A 15,234-nucleotide genomic window follows, 5' to 3' on the forward strand; every position below is an offset into this window, starting at 1 on the left:
AGAGTATTGCTGATGTATCCTAGAGTTTCACCATTTTCGCTCAGCTCACTGGTATTCTGTGTTTAGTTTTAGTTTGAGGATAAATCAACAATCCAGACTTTCATTTCTCCCTCGTTCATTACCAGGTTTGTACCCTGGATTAAGAGTTGCAACTGGGCAGTCATAAATTGGCTTTTAATGTCCTGTGGCTGTATCAGAATAATTCAATCTCCTTGGACCATTTAAAGAGGGGAACAACATGAACCAGGGCACTATTTCACTTACAGGTACAGTCTCATGGCAATAATACCAGCTGGCAGTAACCTCCAGAGACTGTGTCTGCTTCTCCTGTCCCAAAACAAGATCAACCACAGCTCTGGCATTGCTGACAAACCCTCTCCAGGGTCAAACACCAACCTTGCTAAGGCACTCACTAAAAGCAGGCATAAAAAAAAACTAGAATGGTTTTTCCAGTGTTTTTTGCTAGTTTATGCCAAGTCTTACTTCCCAATCCCAGCACAGACGATTATTTTAGTTCTCCTTGTGGCAGCCCTTCCTGTATTTGATGACTGCTACCAAAACTGAACTACAGAGGTGTTAAGCTCCCTCAAAGTAATTTTGAGTATTTGGGAGATAAATTGCAAACAGCTAATGTGCTGTTGGCATTACAAATCATCTGAGTGATCTGAGTCACCATTACCATTTCATTAGCTGAGGCTGATTTACAGCAGCATCCAACAGAGCCTATGAGCCATATGTGACACTTGAAACAGAGCTGTGAATCAAACATGGACTTGAGCACTGTCACACTACCTGGACTTCCCTGAACCCCACACATTCTACACAAGTATTACATATATTTCTATATTTAGCATGGTGACATGACCTGTTTTTCCCTGAACTTCACACATTCTAGACAAGTAATATATATATTCCTGTATTTTTATATTTCTATGCATATAGCTATACAGGCACAGATAGAGATAGATGTTGTATATTTAACTTTATTTATGTGTGTTATTTATAGATAAGTGCGCATATCTAAAAATTATATCTATATAATATATATACACTATATATACACACTATATACACATATATACGCATGTACATGTACATATACATATGTATATGTATATATATGTACATGAACATATACATGCACATATACGTATGTGTATGTATATGAACATATACATATATATGTATACATATATAAATAGACATAAATATATACATATACTTGTACGGGAAGTAACAGAAACAGGAAGTGTTGTAGGAAGATTTTACGACTTTCGTTGCCAACCCCGTGTACCCGAACGCGCCGGCACCGAGCCCTCCGGGGCCAGCCCCGGCCCCGCCCGAGCCGCCGTGTCCGCCCCGGGCACTCCCAGCCCCGGGCACTCCCAGCCCGGCCCCGCCTGTCACGTACCACCTGTACGGGGGGCTCGGGGCTCCCGCCGGCTCTCCCCGGCTCCGCCATCGCCGCCGCCCCGCAGGGAGGAGCGGGAGGAACAACCACAGAGACGGAGGCCGGAGCGGCCGGAAGAGGCTCTGCTGGCGGCGGCGGCGGCGGCGGCGGCGGCTGCTGAGCTCCGGCCCCGGCCCGTGAGGGCACAACCGGCCCCGGCCCCAGCCCGCGAGGGCACCCGGCCGCGGCCTCAGCCCCGGCCCCGGCTGTGAAGACACTCGTATGGAAAATCACGCTATGAAAAACCAGTGTTCACAAAACAGACAGAGGAGTCCTGCAACTTTATTCAAATAAAGAGAGAGGCCACGCGCCCGCGGGGTTTTCTCTCCCCCTTTTATTCCCAAATCTCGGCCGCTTGTTGCGCTTTGCCTTTCCCAGTGCTGAGGGGTTAGGAAGGTACAGCCGTCCCCAATGGCCTGCCACGTGTTTCCCCCCACCACAAACATGTCACTTTCCCCCAAATTTTGAAGTTCGGGCTTATGCCGACCCTTGTCGGTTTCAGGAGTCAAGTTGAGCTCTGCAGCAAACCTGCTACTTGTTAATAGAGACATTAAGACTCATTTCAAAGATGTTAACACCCATACTCACTCACCTACTTACCGAATTGTTTGTTAAGACATTAGCACATTTTCCCTCTCACACTGATTCTTCAACTGATGCTGCCCGCGTTTCCCCAACTAAGCTCAAACCTGTACATTTTCAGCAGTGTTACAACGCTTTTTCAAAGTTATTTACCACACTGAGGTATGGTGACAGGTATAACCTGCTTGAACTGAAATTTGTGGAAATTTAAACATATTTTTCGCTTTGGAGCTGATCATTGTACATATTCCTGGAGAATGATAATGGTAATGCCAGTGTTCTCTAATCTCTCCAGTCTGGGCTTTTCTTGGCCCACACTACTGTGTTTTTTTAAATAAAAAAATTTTCTAATAACCTTTCAAAAGGAAAAATTGCTGGTGGTAATGGTGCCATTATCATAGAATCATGGAATGTTAAGGGGTTGGAATGGAATGGACCTTGAAGATCATCCAGTGCCAGCCCCTACCATGGGCAGGGACACCTTCCACTGTCCCAGGCTGCTCCAAGCCCTGTCCAGCCTGGCCTTGGACACTTCAATGGATGGGACAGCCACGGCTTCTCTGGGCAACCTGTGCCAGGGCCTCCCCACCCTCACAGTAAAATATTTGTTCCTGATATCTAACCTGATTTTCCCCTCTTTCAACTTGTACCCATTACTCCTTGTCTTGTCGCAGCAGTTCCTGACAAAGACTTCCTCTCCAACTTCCTTGTAGGCCCTTTCAGATACTGGGAGGCATTTCAAATTATACTGGAATGTATTATTGATCATTTATTAACTGAAATTATGGTTGTGCAACCATTTACTGCCTTGAAAGTATTCACAGCTAAAAGGGATTGCAACACCAGGCCCTGTACAACAACCTATTCAGAATTTTTAAAATTTGCACAAAGCAATCTTTGTTAAGCAAAATCCTGAGATTATCCCTTGTTTATTTGAAGAGCCTGTTAAACAGCCAGACAATTCAAGGAGCAAACAGAGCAGAGTTATCTTAAAAGTTTGGTTGGCACACAAATCTGAGAACTGAGGTGAGGAGAACAGCCAAGCAGTAATTCACCCTCGGAATCTATTTCAAATTATCTGCACAGCTTCTCACTGTCCAGCCCGAGTTTAATCTCTCCATGAGCAGCACTGTTAAATACGATCATTCCTGTTTCTGGCGACAAAGGCTGCTGGCACTGTTATGTTGCCTGCGTGCCTTGCTTTATCTAGGAAAGTGTAGCAGAGTATTGCTTTACTCACCCCAAACCAAACAAAAGTCCCAGTCAGGGACAGCGCCTCATTAAGCGAAACAAAATGCAGACAAAGCCCTTGCTGCCTTCCCTGAGGAAAATACAGAACCAGTCAAACCCACCAGAAATGTTTTCGAAGTTATATTATGTAGCTGACCACAAAAAGTAATTAAATACAAATTTCTGCTTAGAATGTAATTTTTGTTTGGGGTGGGTTTGGAAAGACATTTAAAGGCCCATAAGCATGTGGAACCTATTCAGTGGGATTGTCAGGGCAACCTAGGCAGCTAACACCCATTGTGAGAGCTCTTACCTACTGGCTTTTGAAATTCCAGCAGGCATTTCTGTGTCCTTGGGCAACTTGGGGAACGAAATAGTTTCCAAAATACGGTCAACTGTTTCATTGCCCATTCCACTTTCATGTGGGGCAGAGTAGAAAGAGATCTCCCAACACTGTCACAACAAACTGATTAAAAAGCAAGCAAAGATGGTTTGGTCCTAGTTCTACTTCCAGTTGCTCTGTGTTAAAGATGTTTCACAGTGATGGGGGCAGCTCACAAAGTACTCCTCACAGCTAAAAGCACTGCAAACTCAGACATTGCTTATCAAATTAATGGTTAGCTTTTATTTGTGACAAAATAATCTTTTGAGGAGAATTACTGTGAAACTAAGATTTGCAGTTTCTGGAGGCTTTAGCTATCAAATAGAAATTTTCCTCATCTTAACGGAAAAACATAATATCTAGAAAGTTGTTTTTGATTTTTTTTTTTTTTTACATATAACTGTCATTTCTAAAATGACACAGACTCACAGTATGAACAACATGGACATATTGACTTGTGAGGGCAGATCTCAGCTGATTTCACTGGAGTTTAAAAGAAGATAAAGCAAAACTGCTTGTGTAGGCTATCAGTGGGGTTATTGAGGCCAAGTAGCCTTGGGTTTAGTTTCTTTTTGAAAAGCTGAAATGGTAACTGGGGTGGTAAAAATGCATCTGTGCAAACAAATCTGTTGTGTTGTGGAGCATGTGAGCAACTTAATTTGGTTGTATCTTTATTGGAAAGACAGAATGAGTGAGTATAGAGTGTTCTTTTAACACATTTGTCACTGAAGTTACAACCTCTAGTACTGAAGTATTTCCAGAACTCACTATGTTGAAAGGATCATTCAACAGAGTAGGTAAAAAATTCAGCTCTGAGCAAGTTTTGAAACCACTTCTATTCAAAAAATGCTTTGAGCTTCCAAAAATGCTCTGTTATTTTCATAAAATGTCACAGTTGAGTGGCAAGAGAAGAGGGGGGCAGTATTTCTCATTACAGTACAAAACAGCAGAAGGGGACATGAGAAGCTCATCTAGTCCTGGCATCCTGAGACAGGCTCAGCTCACAAACACCCACTGGTCCATGGGGCTTCCTAACATCCTCAGCCAGTTTACTGCAGCCCTTGCTCTCTTTGCCCATAGAAAGAATTTCTTAATATTCAGCTTAGATATTGCAGCACTTTCTAAGCCCCCTGAAATTTGGCTGGCTAAGATCTTTTCCCTCTGGCTAAAAGATGCAGACTTCGTGATCTCCTGAGTTTTAGAGCTGTTGAGGCAGAGCCTATAACTTATCCCTTTTATACAGATGCTTTTTGCTTGTTCTCTCTCTCCCCCTCCATAGTGTTCAGCTCCCAAGGTACAGCTCCTCACTTTGAATCCTCTTAGTAACAGCATCTTAAAATTTTACCTCAGGCAAGAATTATCCTACTTTGCTCCTAACTTAGTAGATTTGGCACTTTGTCTGCATTTTAGACTAGATGTGAAAAGTTTTACTGGGCCATTAAAAAGAAAACAAGATCCTTACCACCCTACTCTGCTTTTTTGCAGGCCTAAAAAAAGATTTTATAATCAAACACCCTGACTAAATACCACCAAGGAGGCCAGTAACCTGCCCAAAGATAAGGCTAGAATCTCTCAGAAAGGACACAGGCCCCCATCCCTTCAGCCTGTATCTCCACCCAGGAGGCTGCTCAGCCCCCTCCTGCAGGGGTCCCCTGATAGCCCTCTCCCAGTGCCTTTATCCCCTGCAGCTGTGTGCCTTCTCAGCTGCTTTCTTGCTAATGCCTCTGTTAACCCTTTCTTTGCCTGAGGAGGCTTGCAAATTCCATCACAAATCCATTAGTCCTTCCCCAGCCTGCAAGCCCTTTATGAATTTATGATTTTACGAATTTTCAAATTGCTGTTGAGTTTCCCTCCCATCCCACGCTTCTGTTGAGACTTCTGATTTATTCAGTGATGTTTTCGACCTTTGTTTATTCTCCTGGCTCTGTTCTGGATGCTCTCTGTGCACTTTGCATCTCTGTTGGAGAATAAGCCCCAGCACCAGTCCTGGTGCTCCTGCTGGGGCTGGACCAGAGCAGGATTACTTCTCATGTCTTGCAAGCCATACTCCTGTTTGCACAGCTTAGTGCAGTGTTTGCCTTTTTCACAATGGCTTGACACTGTTAACTCCTAATCAGCTTGTGATCTATTATATCCCCTAGATCTTTTTCTGCATGAGGGAAACAGTATTTTAGCAGTTTTATTCCAGTCAGCCACATGAGAAGAAAATGACTGAAGTAGTGTGAGTGAGATTATCTGCTTTGGGCCTCAATGCCAGGATTGTTTACTGGTTTCCAATTAGTTACATGTGTACACCCTGTTAAGGGAGTTGCACAAGGGCTGCTAATGCCTTCCTTTGGCCTTCAGAGCCTTTATTACTAGCAGGGACTAGTACCTAATAGTTATTTGGGCCAATTTCCCTGTGTACTCAAGACTTCAAATGCTCAGCTGAAATTACAGGCCTAATTGCTCTTACAATTTAGACATATTGAGTTTGGGTAACCTCACTGAAAAATGCTGCTGCTCCTTAGAGAAGAAACGTTGTGTGATACATTTCTTTCTCTGAAACATTAGCTGTGCTTAGAAAGGATGTTGCTTGTTTCTTCTTTCTCCTTTTCAAATGAGTCAACCTGAAGAAGCGGGTGGTTGTTTTGATGAGGCAGTAAATACCACAAATATTCTGTTAGCTGCAGTACTGGACTTGGGTAGCTTTGTGGGTGAAATAGAAAAATCCTTTTCATTTCAGTACCAGCCCACACCTCCAAACATACACTCTCCTTGACCACCAGTCATCCCACCCCTTGTGCCCTGACTGCTGGGCCATGGCAGTGTGATGTTCTGCAGGTCCCTGTTCTGCTCAAGCCACTCTCCTCCCTGCTCCAGCTCAGGCTGGTGAGTGTGCCTTTATATTTAGAATGATTTTGTGGCATTAAAACTGCAGGAAATGAGGTAGTGACAAGTGAGAGGCACTTCCAAAGAACTGAAGCAGATTAGTGCAGGTTTTTCTTTGCCAAGGGCTTTAATATTTGAGCAATATTATGCAAAGTTAGATTTCAATTTGGTAATCGTTTCCTAAAGGAATGGTTTTAAATAATGCAGTATTTTTAAAATAGAGTAAAAGAAGCAAATTTACTTTTTAGCTTGTGAAGTCTCCTGGAGGATCCAGTGATAGGCATGTGATTATGGTCTTACCACCTCAGTTAATATAGTTTGCTATTAAGAAACCAATGTGAAACTCAGTAAAGTAATAAAGGCATTTTCCTTACATACCCAAAAAAAGCTTTATAAGTAAGTTATTTGGAGGGAAAAGGTTCTTATTTACAAAAGATAGCAAGATTCAGATAATGGAAAGAGATAAAGGGTGGCCTTGAATTCCCATTTTCCTGTGTGCCACCACTGATAACCCTGGAGAATCAATGCTTCTACTTGAAGAAGAGCAAACCTTTCACCTTTCCTGGGTTCAGTTTAGGTCCTTTGTTTTTCAAAACCATGCCTCTGATCTTCTTCATGACTGAATTGTTAAACACTTGCAAAATCAAGTTATTCTGAGGAGCTGAGGAAAGTAGGTAGAAGTGTCTTTTTCCCAGAATTTCCCTGGTAAGTTCATACTATCCACAGACAGAATTTTGTTGAACTTCTGTACCTTTGGGAGACTAAACTTCTTTGTATTTAAGTACAGGAAGCATCTGACATTTTAAGATGGGAAAGTGCTTAAAGAAATAAATCATATCCCTCCAAAGGAATGTATACATAACAGGAACTGGGATTTGTATAATAGAAGAGATCCACAGACAATGTATTGGATGCAGATCTTTATATGACACACAGGAAAAGAAATGAGTAACATTTTGAATTATGAATTAACCAAAGGCATCTGAAGGAAAGATACAAGAATTGTATAGCTCTAGAGAATACAGCAACATTTACTTAATATGTCTTCATTGAAAACAGAATTCAGTAGGTTCTTTAAATCTTTATACTACCCCATAAAAGACATTTTATTATGTCTTATTATATCTTTTAATATCTCCTTTAAATGTTGACCTGCTCTGAAAAGTGGATCTTAAATTACATTTTATTGTGACTAATTCGGTTTCAGTTTTGTTTAATTTTCAAGCCAAGACTGTTCTGCATTTTCCTGTAAATGCCAGTTCATCACACTCACCCTGGGTTATGAAATTAAAAGTTTTCAGGTTCATGCATCTTCAGTAATACAGATTTAACAGCTTTGTTAATGCTAAGAATAGTGCTGATAATACAAAGGGCAGTAAGAGAGCAGCTCACTCCCTTACAGCTGTTCTGTCTGTGTGCTGTAAAAGAGTAGCTAAGATGTAATTCTTGTCAGAAAATTGACCAGATGTGAGCAGAGCAGAGACAGGAAACTCTTCCCTTTCAGTGAAAAACTGTTACTCTGTCTTTATATTCCTCTTTGCTGAATGTAACCCTTCTCAAGGCCAGGAGGGCCTTTGGACAGCCTGTGGTGCTAACCTGAGGATGTGCAGCTCTCTGAGGAAAGGAGCCCATGAGCTGTGCAGATGGATCTGTGATGGTTTGTGATTATCTTATCCAGCAGTGCCCGCAGCTCTGGGGCTGGGGAAGGGCAGGGACACAGCCCAGGGTGGCATCATCTGTCACATGGGGATCCAGTGGGGACATGCTGGTGTTGGACCACATCATCTGTCACATGGGGATCCAGTGGGGACATGCTGGTGTTGGACACTGAGCCCAGCTGGGGAAGGGTGGGGGGCAGTGACTCCCCCAGGCCCTTGGGACTGTGTACAAATTCCCAACAGGACAGGACTGCTGGGAACGTGCCTTGAGCTGATTTATTTTCCAGCATCACTCTCATTCCATGGTTGTGACAATGGGAAGATGCCACCAGCTCACATCCCAGGCAGCCGACAAAGAACTTAATGTTACAACTCACTTTAAAAGCTTCTTGACCAATCACACAAAGCAAAAGCACATTGACAGTAGTTCCATCCAACCACTATAAGCACAGGTACCTTTGGTTAAACAATGCTTGCTTATTTCAAATACAATACCTGCTTGTGAGCCTTAAAACACAATGCACAGAGCTCCATTATTAAGCTTAGAACTCCCTAATATCTCACTAGATAAATTTTCCTGCAGTTTATGAAATTATTCTAGGCAAGCATTAATACACAGACCATTGATTTATTGGTCATTGCTTTTCTACTTCTTATATAGCTTTTCTGCTGACCAATCTCATGGCTACTGCTTAGCACAATCACAGTTCTGCTGTCTCTGAGGCCTTTTGCAGCATTCCAAAACCCTCTGATTTTAAGGATTCCCACAGGACTGCTCATCTCTGCTTCTTCTCCCTGGGTTGAGGGGAGCTGAGGAGGAGCCACAGATTTGTGCAGCTTTAGGGACTGATGGGGGCTGCCAGCAGTGGTACCTGGGAGTGAAAGTGAAGGACTTGAGCAAATCTGTCTGTACAGTGATCTTTTCAAAGGATCACGATAATTTTGTGTGAATAAACTGACAATTGTGTCAAGTTTAGAGATTTTTGAAGTAAGGTTATGACATCTGTGACATTACAGATAGAATTTGGCTATCAAAAATGTTTTAGGAGCAGGTCTGTGGAGACTACATTGCTGTGCTAGCAGGATATAAGAGGTGACAGTAAATTATTTCATTGTGTAGAGGCTCCCTGGTAACATCATCCTGATGCCATTAGAGCCTGCAATAAACTACCATGCACAAAAGACTCTGCATCTCCCTCCCTGTGACAAAATCCTTACTCATCTACTTCTTATTCTTTCCATAATGAACCCAGATTCTTAACTTCCATCTAAACTTTCCCTTCCCAAATAAGGTACTATTTTTAATTTTGTTTTTTTTTTTTTTTTTTTTTTTTTTTTTTTTTAACCACAAGAGAAAGAAATTTAATTTCACCAGCTGGGAATTCAAGATCCTCTTTTGACTTCAAGTGAAAACAACTAAAAATACCTTTTTGCTAACATTGCTGCTTTTGCTCTGCCCAGTACTGTGCCTGTAAAGAGTTCAAGGAAAAGCAAGTGTCCAGCTCCACTGAGAGCACTGGCCTAGAAGCAAACCCTGCAGGTATTTAAATCCTGGGATATCTCTATATGCAAATGGGAAGTTTCATTTTGTTTTAGAACCTCCAAGTGTAGAAAGTTGTGTTGGTCAGTGTTCTCCTCTTGGGCTCTCAGATTATTTATGCAGCTGACAGCCCATGTGACCGTTGTGGTTATTGTGCACGTAAACTTGAACTTTGACATTTCCTCCTGTTGCAGAGCCTTGGTATGTGCATTCCTTTATCTTCCCACCATCCCTGCAGTTGCTGTTCATTACTGTCAGTGCTTATTAGTTAGAAAAGTCCATTCCATTTTGTTTGGGCCAATTAACTGGTGGAGAGAGCAGCTCTTCCAGGGTCCCCACTAACTGTGTATCACCAGCTATCATCCACTGATTGATTAAATAAACCTGAGCTCTGCTGCACTTTTCAAAGAAGGAAATTCTTGTTTCTCAGTTGACCAACTTACAAAACTCTTCAGACTTTTGATTATTTCACTCTTTTATGACAAAGGGAAAAACAGACTTTGTGTAGCAAATTAAATGGGAGCTGTTGTAGTATTTGTTGTCATAACTACTTTATATTCTTTTTCATGTGTTTAGGATAGTGTCTTCCTAACAAAACAGAGAAGAAGAATACCAGGAGAGGAAACAGTCCTTGTGCTGCTTCAATATTGTGACCTGCAGCCTGTCTGAAAACATAACAAAGCCTTGATTGTGCAAGTGCCCAGCTGATCCAACAAGCAATGAATGAGTGAGCAATGGTCAACAAGGAGGAGTGGATATCACACAGGGCAATTCAAAAAGGTTGTAGTGCTGTGAAGTGAGAGAGGCATGAAATGAAATAGAACCAGAGATAAATAGATCATCAACCATGTGGGTTAGTTCTACTTTTTTGTTTTTTTCTTTTTTTTTCCTTGAAATGGTCCAGCATAGAGAAAAATGTGACTATAAATGGGAAAGAGATATGTCTTCCAGCATGGAAGAAAATATTTTGATTCTTTCAGTCTAAATGAGTGATAATTTCAAACTAGAATCTGATCTAAATATGAATGAGATCTCCAGGAATCTGCTTGGGTCACATGCCAGGTTCTGCAGGACAGTTGTGTCAGGGAAGTACAGACTGTCAGATTTTCCTGCTCATTCAACCATTTGGGTCCACATAAGGCCCAACCAAACATGCCAGCATGAGAGAGGATGAGAAAATCTGAGATGTTACAGCAGAACTCCTCCAGTTCTTCTTGGGAGCACAAGATTCAGCAGTAAGGAGGATTCCCTTTCCTTCAAAGATTTACACTGGTCATTTTACTCTTGGATGGATTAAATTCAAGTCAGAATTCTGCAAGAGAAAGCAGAAGATACATAGACAAACATATGACCAAGATAGCAGAGTCTAGATTTCATACTTAGGTACTGCTTCAAGGACTTCTTTTAAAAGCATTAAAAAAAAAGAGTTTGGGTGACCATGGCATCTTCTAAAAATATTTTTATCTATTCTGGCTTGATGGTGTTTCTGAGTAAAAGCACTTCCTGATTTTCTAGTCCTCACTGTTAGTTTTGTTAGATAATTTTAGATGTTACCACACCTTCAGGCTTTCATGTGGTTTTGTTTTTGTCACTGATCTCACGACAGTAAATTGGCAGAGTACCATGAATTTGTGTCAATGGATTTTCAGAGCTCCTCATCAACTAAATTCAGCATCATAATATAGACAAATTATTTTCAGCAGGTCACGCAAGGAAGTGAGAGAGGACTTTGACAGAAAACCTAATTTTCCTTTTCCTCAGTCCAGTTCTTCAATCAGGGGAGCATCTCTGGTCAGATTTGTTGGCACCTAAATGAGAGTGTAATCTGACCTAATAAAGCCATGATAGTCAACACATGCTTTGAACCAAAGAAAAAGGAAATAAATTAGAGTCTCTTTCAGCAGAGTTTGCAAAACTAACAGTCTCATTTGAGCTTTGGGTCTCTTTTGAGGAGTTTTCTTGCTTGTGGGGCTAAAAGGGAGCAGGTGAAGCAGGGCCCTTTATGCCCTGCAGATACATCTGCCCTGCAAATACTGCCTCAGAGCAGCACAAAGGACCCTGCTTGTGGGGCAGCACAGATCTCATTTCATTGTCAGATCCATTGTTTTTCCTTAAGCAAATATGTAATAATGTCAGAATTTATGGATTAGTTACACAATCCCTGATCTGCTTTAACCAGAGTTAGTGCTGTTCCTCCCAGAATGCTGCTGACAGGATCACTGTGCAGACAGACAGACAGACAGACTGCGTACCTACACAGAGCTCTTTGCATTTTTTTCTCTGGTAATGCTGCAAATATTTGGTAAGACATCACTCATGTAGTGGGGATTGAATTTAAGAAGGAGTGAAAATGCAACTGGACAAACCTCGCTGCCCTTTTCCTACAAAAACTGTCATTGAATTTAGGGTGAAATTTGGCTTGCAAAAACTACTCCATGGACCAAATCTGCCTCATGGGACCTTGTCAGCTCTAAAAAAATCCCTGTCATCAGATCTGAGGTGGTTCTAGTCTCTGAAAAGACCTGCTGTTGAAAATTAAGTGTGAAATTTGAAATTTATTAAGTTGAATTATTTACCTTGCTACTTCATCAAGTCTGCAAAAATATTCACCCTCCTTCTGGTAACCTAGCAATGGATACCCAGTGCACAGTTATTTTTTCACAATTTGTAGGAGAGTTGCATTAAAATGCATGTCAGTGTCTATTTCTTGACAGGCATGTAGCAAGCAACACTGCAGAAATGTTTGTTTATCCTGGCAGGGGCTGCATTTGTTTAGTGTAACTTGCACCAGTTTTGTCCAAATTCTGAAGCAGAAAGGAAAATATATTCTTGTTTTCTGATCAGTGTTACAAATATTCTCTTTAGCTTTGTTTTTATTAAAAGAAGTGACTGCTAATGGATTTGGACCTGTGTCCTCTGCTGTCATATTCTCCCTCCATGTACTGGAAATTGTCGAATGCTTTTGAAAAACTGATTGCACAGGCTGAGCCTACAGGTTGCAGAATGGAGACAGGCTGGAGGAGCTGAAGAAAATGAAAAATTAAGCCAGCCAAGAGATAAGCATCATGATTAATATCAGCTTCACCAGTGGCATAAATTATGTTTTCTAAAACAGGAAATTAATGTTTATTAAGTGGTAGAAATAAGCAACTGGTCCTCTTGAAGAGTCCTCAGACTAAATGCTGTTTTCGGAGTACTTCTTGGCAGACATTTTAAATACCTAGGTTATTGTGAAATGAAAAGAAAACACTAATGCTTGTGGATGAAATGCATGGGACTATCCCCAAAACAACAATATGCTGAGGCCTCTTCAGAGGTTTTTGGTTTTGGCTTCAGCTTTACCAGACTCAGGCATGCAAGCAGGAGCTGCTGCCTGCACCCGAGAGGGGTCTCTGGGCTTAGGCACTAAATCCTCTGCCTGGGTCCCCAGTCCCAGCCTTGCAGTGTGGGGTGGGAATGAGCTGTTTCTGAGCCATCTTTTGTTCTTTGTGTTACCTTCTTGATCCTCTCAATAGGCTGCTTGGATCCAGACATCATTCCCTTCATTGCTTTTGAGTTTGATGTGCAAAGAGTAAAATGCAAATTCCTGTCTGCACAGGCTGGGTTGCTTAACAGTTCAAGGTGTTGGGAGTGGGGAAATAGTGAGAGAAAAGCCCCAAAACCATTGCTACCATGATGCTGTGGCTCATGGCTTGATCCAAACCAAGCTGTGTGGTTTGGGAGACTGGTCCTTAATATGACAAAGCCTGGGTTTAGCACTATCCCAAAACATAGGTTTAATCTTTACTCCACCTTAGACCTCTTGGCCAAAAATCTGCCTTGCTCAGCCTCCCCAATGGATGTATTTTACCTGGATGAGGTATTTAAATCAGGAATGGTGTAGGCAGGAGTGCAGTGCTGCTCTGCAGCCAGCATGGAGAGGCAGGGATGGCCTGGCCTGGGCTGGGCTGAGTTACCCCATCCTGCAGAGGGGCTTTGTCCTGGGGGACAGGGCAGGGCAGCACACCTGACCTCCCTGCTCAAAGGTTGGTGTTAGTCCTGTGTCCTACCCTGCTTCATACCTGGGAGATGAAAATAAAGGCCTTGAAGAGAAAGGGAAATGTATTATTTTATTAAAAAAATAGAAGTTACAATTGGCCACACCACTGATTTGCCTCAAATGTTGAATTATTCTTGGGAAGTGAACCTCCCTGGCTGCAGTGTTCGTCCCTGTTTGCACAGTGCTGTGCAGAGAGTGTTACCCATAGGTGTAACTCTAGGTACACCTACTGGTTTGGCCACATCACAAGTCTGAGCATCTCTTTTTCTGGGCCTTTTTTTTTTTTTTTTAATTTATTTTGCTGTTGCATTGTATAATGATTTTTTTATTCCCAAAGTTTTTTTTTTTTTTTTGTTTGTTTGTTTATGTGACAATTAAGTACCTGACAATAACTAAGTGGGTATCTGATAATAAAATATCTCTCTTTCATGCCTGCAGCAAAATCCATTGGTTTGGGTGGGAGCTGGTTGGGATCCCAATGCAAACAGCCAGAGGAGGAAGCTGGGTGTGAGTGCAGCAGGAGCTGCCAGTTCAGGGGGAGCTGTTTGTGTCAGAGCTGCCTGTGTGTGTCCAAGGCAGAGGGGCAGCCCTGCTCCCCACCCCCTCTCCCAACTCTTCTTTAATGCTGCCTCACTCTTTAAAATGCAATCTTTAAATTAACATTATTTAATCAGAAATGCTGCTGTCCTGCAGCTGGATTTCAGGCATGCCCTAACAGCAGCTTCTTTTGAGAAAGATTTACTTATTTTTCTTTAAATGTCTGTTGTTTTGAGTTGCATTCCAGAGGCCAAAACTTTTCCCTTCTAAACAAAACAAGAAAAGCAAGATGTGATGTAGTGGTTTAGGCTTAGTGGGAATTGTGCTCGGATATTAAGGCTACAGAAGCAGGCAGGAGTGAGCAGGAGGGTGCAATTATGGATGAGTGTATTTTCTTCACTGATTTTAATTTCATGAGAGCAAGTAACACGGTCCCCCCTCACCACACACAAAGGTTTCCCACTGTCCATTCAGCTGCTGAACCTCTCCCTGTTTTGTTACTCTGCTCACTCCTGTCTGTCCACTGGATTTACCTTACAAATTCTATTTATTTCCTATTGCTCCTGTATTCATTGTCTATTGTCCTCTCTGTGGCTTGTTTGAATTCTTAGACCACTCTCTTTCCCTCCTGCTTTGCCATGCATGCTATTTAGCTATGGCTTTGCCTTTCCAGAAAATACCCTGCTTCTCCTCCTTCCCCCTCCTCCTTCAAAGTTTCAGATTTCCCTTGCTGGCAGGCAGCGAGGGGCTGCACACCCGGCACCAGCCCTTGGGTCTGCTCTGTGAGCACAGGACCTGATTCCCCTCCTGCAAACTGAGTAGCGTGACAATAAATCAGCTGAGAGGGGGCTGCCTGGAAATTGCAAAACAGGGACACGTAGTGAAACCAGCACAAGGCTGGGCAGTGACCAGCGCAGCTCACAGGAGCTCACAGTTCTCCCAAAT

General features: G+C 42.3%; 1 protein-coding gene across 1 annotated transcript in view; it reads right to left on the reverse strand.

The window, feature by feature from the left end:
- Window positions 1-1,462, reverse strand: part of B3GNTL1 (UDP-GlcNAc:betaGal beta-1,3-N-acetylglucosaminyltransferase like 1) — a 106,847-nt gene extending 105,385 nt beyond the window's left edge. The window contains exon 1 of the mRNA XM_058817552.1: window positions 1,412-1,462. Coding sequence (XP_058673535.1) covers window positions 1,412-1,462 — 51 coding nt within the window. The remainder of the gene's footprint in view (window positions 1-1,411) is intronic.
- Between the last annotated feature and the right edge of the window lie 13,772 nt (window positions 1,463-15,234).

This window comes from Ammospiza caudacuta, chromosome 19 (assembly GCF_027887145.1).
Source record: "Ammospiza caudacuta isolate bAmmCau1 chromosome 19, bAmmCau1.pri, whole genome shotgun sequence".
NCBI classification, from domain to species: domain Eukaryota; kingdom Metazoa; phylum Chordata; class Aves; order Passeriformes; family Passerellidae; genus Ammospiza; species Ammospiza caudacuta.